This window comes from Papio anubis, chromosome 4 (genome assembly GCF_008728515.1).
Source record: "Papio anubis isolate 15944 chromosome 4, Panubis1.0, whole genome shotgun sequence".
Lineage (NCBI taxonomy): Eukaryota > Metazoa > Chordata > Mammalia > Primates > Cercopithecidae > Papio > Papio anubis.
In genome coordinates this window covers 8,191,802-8,200,556 of record NC_044979.1, presented here as the reverse complement: position 1 = coordinate 8,200,556, position 8,755 = coordinate 8,191,802, and the positions used below count along the sequence as shown (strand labels likewise).

Here is an 8,755-nt window from a genome sequence, read left to right as displayed (position 1 = left end):
GAGTCTGCCAGAGTCATTGGGCTGCAATGGGCAGAGGCAGAGTTCCCCACTCTGTTCTTCCTTTGCCCAGACCCCTCCAGACCTCAGAGACATTCTGGCCAGTGTCCCTGCCCCACCCAGCAGCCTCAAGTTGGCCAGGCCCAGGGAGTTTTTAAAAATCAGGGTCTGGAAGTGGGCCTGGGAATTCAAACCTAAGGCTCTTCCCACACCCTTGCTAGGACTTCACTTCTCTAGACTGGGGACTGACTCCCTCTCCTGTGTCCCCACTGCCTCACTGGACCATGGGAGAAGGAGCCTATCAGCTGGCTCACCCCGGAACCCACAGTCCCTGTCTTCCAAATAGCCTCCCTCCCTTCTCCCTGCACAGTGAACACAGTCCCTATTTCTAGATTCACCCCCACCCCTAAGGGACACAGGCCTAACAGGGCCCAACACTTGGGTCAGGGTAGGAGGGACGGGGCCACAGTGGCCAGTTCCCACGAGAGGCGCCAGCCTGCCTGGCTGTCTTCCACCGACCCTGCCCTGTGTGCCTGGAGTCTTTCACCCACTGAGATCGTGGACCAGCCTCCATCTACACCAAGAACACCCAGCTCTGAAGGAGATGGGAGGGGCCGATGCCCACCTGAAGCTCTCAGCTTCCTGCCCACAATGCTGACAAGTACAGAACTAAATAGAGCAACTACTGCAGAATCCAGTACAGAATTGGTCCAGGAGGGCGCGGCTGTGGACAGGCCAGCGCCCCCTGCAAGTTCTGGGAGGCGCATCTTGAAAGGGGAAGGCAGACATCCCGAGTGACGGGCGCCTGTGGCCCCGAGGCTATGGATGGGGGGCTACGCTTCAGCTGGCTTCTGAGGGGCCTGGAAAGGCACAGAAGTAGGGCCTTGGCTGAACTGGCACCCAGCAGGACCTTGTGTCCCTGCACTGCTGCAGATGCACCAGCCCTCCCCACCTTGGTGCCACTGTCACTTCCTACTGGGATCCTTCCCCCCATCCAGTGACACCCAGGCTGTGGGACTACACGGGGCCCTGCTCCCCTGGGCAGGAGAAGAGGTGGTGCCTGCGGTGCACCTTCACAGCCAGCCAAGTGTACGAGATATATCCTGTGTAAAGAAGGATGGTACCCTCTTTCAGGGGTGTGGTGCAGTGGGCTGATGGAGCAGCTGGTGCTGCTGGGAGGCCATCCTGGAAGAGGCAGCAGTGGCTCAAGTTTGTGTGCAGGAGCCAGAGTGGGACCCACAGGCTCTTGTGGGTATGGTTTAGAACTAGATGGTGCTTTGGGGACAAGCCATCCAAAAACCCCAGGCCCACATCCACCCTGATTTGATATCCCACTTCCTGACAGATCAGAGGCTATGTCTCTAGGCAGTGGAGGCTCAGGAGCAGAGCCTGGGGCTGGTTCACAGCTAAACCTCTCCTTAGGGCAGCCCAGAGTAGGGCCTTAGCTTCTGGCGAGTCCACAAGCCCTGCCGGGGCCCTGCTTGTTGGCCTGACCCCTCCCTCACCAGGCAACCAGCCAAGGCGATTTCTGCTTCACCCGCTCAGTCACCAGCCTCAGGCTGCCCAAGATGCCTCTGACACCAGATTTATATCTTCTGGATGGCTTCTCCAAATGCAGCCCTTTACCCGCCCCCTAGAGAAGCAGCGAAACCTCACAGCTAGTCCAGCTGGAAGAGCTAGATTGCAAGAGCCATGCCGTCTTCCTAACGTCGCCTCGGCCTTAGCTCCACAGTGGAGAGCGGGAGCCTAGCTGTGCTTGATGGTGAATGCCTGTTTTGAGAGTGTGAGTGGGATCATCTACAGTACAATACTTGCAAAGCACAGCACTGTGGCTCTGGGGAACTGGTGCGCCTGTGCTGTAACCATGGTACTCAGTCCTTCCAAAGTGTTTATTAATCAAGCACCTGTCATGTGCCATTGAGCCCACGATGGGGAATGAGGACCGTCCCTTCCCCCATGAAGCTTGTGTCCTGTTGGGAGGACAGACAGGTGGCCCAGCAGTTGCAGCATGGTGTGTGCACACATTTGGTTGGTGGAACCATGTTTCTACCACTCATGGTCCAAAAAAGCCCACCAAAGTCAGCCTGGCGACCTCAGGTGCTTTTTTGGGCAAAGATAGAATAGAAATAAATTTTAGTAAATTAATGGAGATGAGCCGGCTTTCCCACAGGTCTACAAGGAATGTCACCTCACTCCCAGATACGTGGGGGCAGATGACCATTTAGCCAAATGCAGAGTGTGACACTGATGAGGACTGCCTGGCTCTCCTCCCCAGGTCCAGGGCTTCCTCCCGGAACCTCAGGTGTTCCTGGGCTGGCCCCTGTGGCCCTGAGCTGGGCAGCACCTCATCTCCAGGACCATGGATCAGCACGGTGTCCTCATCCCACTTCAGGTCAGCTGGCACTAGCTTGCACTACGTAACACGGCCTCCTGGAGGTCTCTGCCCACCCTCTGGGAGCCTGCCCCCACCCCCAACCCGTTACCTTCTCCTCTGGATCATTGGAAGCATCTTAGGTCAGAAAATACGCTGGCTCTGCCCTCTGCAGGCTCGCTGTCTCACACCATGGACACAGTGACTCTAGAAAAGCCCCATGCAAAGCAGGCCTGCTCCCACATTACTGGTGGAAGTGCACAATGGCATGTCTCCTGTGGGGGAAATTCAGTGTCATCTATCAGATTACCAACCCAGCGGTCTCTTGGCCCAGCAGTCATCCTGGGAGTTCACATCTGTGTGATGATACGGCAACATTGTTTGTAATGGAAAGACTGGAGACCCCCAGTGCATCAGTGGGGCAGTCATTCAATAAACTGGTGTGTGCACATACTGGGTGGTATGCAGCCCTTTGGAAAAATGAAGGTTTTCCAGGTCCTGGATATAGCAGTGTAAAATGAGAAATCACAGAATACCCATGTTGTACCCGGGAGGGTGGCAGGTGGGCATCCGTGGTACCCAGGACGGTGGCAGGTGGGGCACCCATGTTCTACGTGGGGTGGCAGGTGAGCCCATAACCATTGTAGAGGCCAACATCCTCAACAGGAGGGCCTAAGTGTGGGGAGGTAGGCTCTGACTCCCTAGGGAGAGAGGGACACTTAGGAAACAGATGGGCCCTGGAAGTGGGATGTGAAGAGTGCCCTGGCCATCCAGTGTAGGCTGAGATGGTGGGGGCACAGAAAGAAGAGATTCGCTGATGCCAACCTTCCAACCACTTCCAAGTTTGGCCAAGAGCCAGCTCTGGTCTTTGGGAAGGAACAGATGATCCTGGGTGAAGCTAGAGGGAAGGCCGGAGAGGCAAAAGGAGGGAGGAGCTAGGCCGGGGGTCAGTGACCGACCCTCGGGGCCGGTGTACAGGGGCTGCAACTCGGAGCCTAGGGGGCCTCCAAGGCACCTCTAGGCTCAATTTACCCCTGGACTTCCCTCGAGCTTTCCCTGGGATCACTGTGATTTCCTCCTGGCAGCTCTCGTCTTGGACAGCCATGCCCCCCTCCATGCTGCACTAATGGCTCAGCCTGGGGCCCTAGGGACCTCCCCTACCCCCCCAGACTGCTCTGCCGGCCCCCTTTCCTCCCTCACTGCTGAAACCCAATCCTCTGCAGCAGCGCCGGCTCAGCACCACCTCAGCACCGCTCCGCAGCCCCTGCCTGCCACGGTCAGCTGTGCCCCACCTGGTCTGCTGCGGAGTCCCCAGCCCAGTGTCTAGCCCAGTGGAGCCACCGCCTGTTCCTCGGGAAGGTTGAGTGGGACCTGACCGGCCAGGTTACCTCCTCCAATCCTGTCAGGCTAGTGCCTCCCTGCCTCCCAACCTTGGCTCTCTCCCACCCTCTCCTTTCTTCTCCTTGCCTGGCCCCCTGAATCCTATCTTAGCCCCCTCAGCCCCCTGACTGACCCTCTCTTGCTCCTTCCAAGCCTCTGTAGCTGGCCCCCCTCCTGGGTTCTGGCCATGAAGCCCACCTCAGGCCCAGAGGAGGCCCGGCGGTCGGCCTCCGACATCCGCATGTTTGCCAGCAACTGCTCGATGCATGGGCTGGGCCACGTCTTCGGGCCAGGCAGCCTGAGCCTGCGCCGGGGGATGTGGGCAGCAGCCGTGGTCCTGTCAGTGGCCACCTTCCTCTACCAGGTGGCTGAGAGAGTGCGCTACTACAGGGAATTCCACCACCAGACTGCCCTGGATGAGCGAGAAAGCCACCGGCTCGTCTTCCCGGCCGTTACCCTGTGCAACATCAACCCGCTGCGCCGCTCGCGCCTAACGCCCAACGACCTGCACTGGGCTGGGTCTGCGCTGCTGGGCCTGGATCCCGCAGAGCACCCCGCCTTCCTGCGCGCCCTGGGCCGGCCCCCCGCACCGCCCGGCTTCATGCCCAGTCCCACCTTTGACATGGCGCAACTCTATGCCCGTGCTGGGCACTCCCTGGACGACATGCTGCTGGACTGTCGCTTCCGTGGCGAACCTTGTGGGCCTGAGAACTTCACCACGGTGAGCTGACCTCCCTACCTGTCCTGCCAGGGACCCAGAGAGCCGAGCCGTCCCTGCCCAGCACTCACAATCCCCTAGCCAGTGTAGACTCCCCCAAAGCCAGGGGACTTCTTCCTTCCTACCAGCCACGGACTCCCCACCCCCCAATGCCACTCCGTGCAGCCCAGGAAGCTGTCCTCCTTGGGGCTGTCTCTGTTTCCCAGCCCGGAGGGAGCATGTGAGGCCACACTGACCCTGGCTGGCCCTAGGCCTGAGGTCTGGCCCATGGTGGCCCTGCTACTGGGGCTGGAGGTCCTCCCTGGTGGGACCATTCTGGGGCAGAAGACCCCTGTCTCTGCCAGGAGGGGGTCTCGCTTTCCCTCTACCTTTTCAACATACTGCCAGCCCTGGAGGACAGCTACAGGGGCCCGTTTCCTTTCCCCCAGTCTCCAGAGAAACACGGAAAACCTGGAGGCTGTGCCCTGGGCTTTGGTGGGGACTGGCGGGGAGGAGGCGTTGGGTCGATGGGCTCCCAAGAGCGTCCTGCAACATGTGCCCACGTGGAGCATGGGGCTGGGGGCATTGAGATGTGGGCTTCAGTGTTCAAAGCAGAGACGCAAACATACCATGAGGTGGGGAGAGGTCCCATGACCATGTGCTTGCCTGGGGGAGATGGCCATCACCCTGTCTGCCCGCCCCAGATCTTCACACGGATGGGAAAGTGCTACACATTTAACTCTGGTGCCGATGGGGCAGAGCTGCTCACCACTACTAGGGGTGGCATGGGCAATGGGCTGGACATCATGCTGGACGTGCAGCAGGAGGAATATCTACCTGTGTGGAGGGACAACGGTAGGGAGCACATGAATGAGGCTGGGGGAGGGCATGGATGGGGTGCAAAAGGCTAGGGGAAGGAGAGGAGGAGAGGAGGCATCAGGGTGTTCCCCCAGAACCTGCGAAAGGGGCTGGGCTGGTTCATCCCTGTCCTGGGGAGAGGGGGCTGCAGTGAGAGGTCTTGTCTGGTTGGGCAGGAGACCTGACCACAGGGTCTCAGGCCTTATAGGTCCGTCTCCGACAGAGGAGACCCCCTTTGAGGTGGGGATCCGAGTGCAGATCCACAGCCAGGAGGAGCCGCCCATCATCGACCAGCTGGGCTTGGGGGTGTCCCCGGGCTACCAGACCTTTGTTTCTTGTCAGCAGCAGCAGGTACCCTCCCATGTGCCTCTACACCCATTATGCAAGCCCACACCACCACGGGCCCTAAACCCTCAGCTCCTCAGACCTGTCCAGGGGCCTCTCCCCAGCTGACCTCTCACGCTCTCTGGGAAGTCTCCTTAACCCTGTCCCCCCACAGCTGAGCTTCCTGCCACCGCCTTGGGGCGACTGCAGTTCAGCATCTCTGAACCCCAACTATGAGCCAGAGCCCTCTGATCCCCTGAGCTCCCCCAGCCCCAGCCTTCCCTATACCCTAATGGGGTGTCGCCTGGCCTGCGAAACCCGCTACGTGGCTCGGAAGTGCGGCTGCCGAATGATGTACATGCCAGGTGAGGGGCTGGGGTCTTCGTCCCATGGTGGGCAGGGCCCAGAGAGCTGGGGCTGCTCCTGAAGCCATCTCCCCCGCACCCGCAGGCGACGCGCCAGTGTGCAGCCCCCAGCAGTACAAGAACTGTGCCCACCCGGCCATAGGTAAGGGCAAGGCTCCCCCACCTCCCGTCCGCCCCGCTCCGCCCAGCTGGTGGCTGACGCGGCCCCGTGGCCCGCAGATGCCATGCTTCGCAAGGACTCATGCGCCTGCCCCAACCCGTGCGCCAGCACGCGCTACGCCAAGGAGCTCTCCATGGTGCGGATCCCGAGCCGCGCCGCCGCGCGCTTCCTGGCCCGGAAGCTCAACCGCAGCGAGGCCTACATCGCGTGAGCTGTGCGGGGCGGGCGGGCTCCTCCGAGCCGGGGGCTCCCGACGGGGCGGAGCGGGGCAAGCCGGAGCTCTTGTGCGCACAGCCCGGGCGGAGGCAGCCTCCGCAGCCTCACTGGCTCTGGGGCTCCGTGCTGGTTGCTTAACCTTTCTGCCCCCCGGGGGATGCTGACGCCCCCTCCCAGGGACCTTTTTTTCCTTTCCTTTTTTAATCTTTACTTTTAAAAAATGGAGACGGCGGGGGATGGCCAGACGGCGGGGGATGGGGGGAGGGGGTCTCGCTATATTGCCCAGGCTGGTTTCAAACTCCTGGCCTCAAGATCCTCCCTCCTCATCCTCCCAAAGTGCTGGGAGTACAGGTGTAAGCCACCGTGCCTGGCCCCTCCCAGGATTCTTGAAAGGAGTGGGAGAACCCACAGCTGCTTCTTGCCAGCAGTGGGCACCAGGCGGTGGCCAATACACATTTGAGGCCTTTCTTGTCCTCAGGGAGAACGTGCTGGCCCTGGACATCTTCTTCGAGGCCCTCAACTATGAGACCGTGGAACAGAAGAAGGCCTATGAGATGTCGGAGCTGCTTGGTGTGTGTGCAGGGCCCCCAGGGCTGGGGAGGTGTGGGCAGGCAGGTGGCTGTGAGTTGAAGGGTGACCCTGTCTCCACAGGCGACATTGGGGGCCAGATGGGGCTGTTCATTGGGGCCAGCCTGCTCACCATCCTCGAGATCCTAGACTACCTCTGTGAGGTGGGCCAGGGCCCCCACTGCAGGGGGTGGGAGGTGGGAATCAGGGCCCCTAGGATGAGGGGGAAGGCGTACACTGCCACCTCCCATCCTGCTTGCCTCCAGGTGTTCCGAGACAAGGTCCTGGGATATTTCTGGAACCGAAGGCACTCCCAAAGGCATTCCAGCACCAATCTGGTAACAGCCCCTCTTCTGGAGCCCCTGCCAGCTCCAAGGGTTCTAGGCCCCACCCCTGAAGCCTAGAACACCATCCCACCCCAGCTGAGGAGAAACAGGCAGGAGGGTGTGCAGTGACCTTGACTGGTCCCTGGGAGGAGGACCACTCCCCACCTCTGACCCTCTCCTCCTCCCACAGCTTCAGGAAGGGCTGGGCAGCCATCGAACCCAAGTTCCCCACCTCAGCCTGGGCCCCAGGTAACACATAGTGGCCCCCTAAAATCAAGGGAGGGCAGGGACAGGCGCAGGGCAGTGGGTGTGCTGGTTCCCACCCAGCCCTCTGCTCTGTTCCGAAGACCTCCCACCCCTCCTTGTGCTGTCACCAAGACTCTCTCCGCCTCCCACCGCACCTGCTACCTTGTCACACGGCTCTAGGCCTGCTGTCTGTGTCCTCGGAGCCCCACCCTGACATCCTGGACATGCCTAGCCTGCACGTAGCTTTTCCATCTTCACCCCAAATAAAGTCCTAATGCATCAGCCTCAGGTGTTTCTCTTACAGGGCAGAGACTAGCCAAGCCAAGGTCAGCCCAACTCAGGCATCGGAAGTCCTCTGCCAGCCATCATCCAGCTGGAGGTGGCTTCTGAAATGTGGAGCTGGGCCCATGAACCCCCATGAATCTCTAGGGAAGAATGGTAGCAAGAGGTTATCAGTCCTTTGCAGCTCAGTGTGAGTGAGTTTAGCCGACTGACATCTTAGAGAGAAGGGAGGACAGGTATCTTCCAAGCCCAGGCTTAGGTGTGAGCGCAGAATCACAGTCAGCAATAAAGGTATAACTGGAAGAGAGCTCTGCCCAGAGCCCAGCAAGAAGAGGCAGCGAGAAGACAGGGAGTGACTCCACTTTCAAGAACACCTGTGTCCTGCCTTATATCCTGACTCCTTTCCCACATTTGGGACCAAGTGTGGCACACAGCCTGTCTCCATACCAACAAGTTCTGTCTCCCCAGCCTCCCCACAAGAGCTAAAGGCCTAAGGCTTGAGACGGTGGGGGTGGGGGTGGGGGTGAGGGTTGGGGGAGCTCTCCCTTCCCCTTCCTGCCAATAAGGACACACCAGGCCCCAGCCATAGGCCCAACTTCCCTCTCTTTCACTGTACCCCAAACATTGGGAAACTGACAAATAGGGAGTGGGAAGGGGTGTTCCTGATGGAACCATATCTTTCGGGCTCTCCTGTGTCAGCCTGCAGGCCTGGGTATGAGGGGATGATGAGGGAAGGGACAAGAGGATCCACCTGAGATACAGAGAACCACAAGGACAGGCCCAGCCCTTTCCTCCCCACCCTGGCAGGGAGCCCATTCTTGCTCTTAGATACTGGCCCCCTCACTCCAAGGGACCATGTCAGGCCCTCCTGGGCAGAGGGAGGGAAGGTGGGAGGGAGGGGTGTGCAGTGACAGTGCTGCCCTGTCCCAGGGGTGAGGGGTGAGGGTCATGGCCTCTTAAAGTAGA

The 8,755-nt window shown here is 60.0% G+C and overlaps 1 protein-coding gene across 5 annotated transcripts; it reads left to right on the top strand.

Moving 5' to 3' along the window:
• Positions 1–1,619: 1,619 nt before the first annotated feature.
• Positions 1,620–7,791, top strand: ASIC3 (acid sensing ion channel subunit 3). Of its 5 annotated transcripts, none has more exons than XM_031665027.1 (13): positions 1,620–1,780; positions 2,273–2,389; positions 3,592–4,469; positions 5,150–5,300; positions 5,527–5,654; positions 5,803–5,992; positions 6,078–6,134; positions 6,212–6,359; positions 6,847–6,938; positions 7,020–7,099; positions 7,202–7,273; positions 7,452–7,510; positions 7,609–7,789. In XM_031665027.1, the coding sequence occupies exons 3-13, from the start codon at positions 3,936–3,938 to the stop codon at positions 7,685–7,687; spliced, it is 1,590 nt and encodes a 529-aa protein (XP_031520887.1). In that variant the 5' UTR covers positions 1,620–1,780; positions 2,273–2,389; positions 3,592–3,935; the 3' UTR covers positions 7,688–7,789. The 5 variants fall into 5 exon arrangements, with proteins under 5 accessions (XP_031520887.1, XP_031520886.1, XP_031520885.1 ...); XM_031665026.1 differs by having other exon boundaries at positions 5,503–5,654; XM_031665025.1 differs by lacking the exon at positions 7,452–7,510 and having other exon boundaries at positions 7,609–7,791.
• Positions 7,792–8,755: the final 964 nt, after the last annotated feature.

What these genes read in the sequence shown, in the direction of transcription:
- ASIC3 (XM_031665023.1), top strand. Translation starts at nt 3,936, where the DNA reads ATGAAGCCCACCTCAGGCCCAGAGGAGGCCCGGCGGTCGGCCTCCGAC. An exon ending in CCGAATGATGTACATGCCAG is followed by an intron (nt 5,993 to 6,077) that starts GTGAGGGGCTGG and finishes CCGCACCCGCAG; the next exon opens with GCGACGCGCCAGTGTGCAGC. An exon ending in TCCTAGACTACCTCTGTGAG is followed by an intron (nt 7,100 to 7,201) that starts GTGGGCCAGGGC and finishes GCTTGCCTCCAG; the next exon opens with GTGTTCCGAGACAAGGTCCT.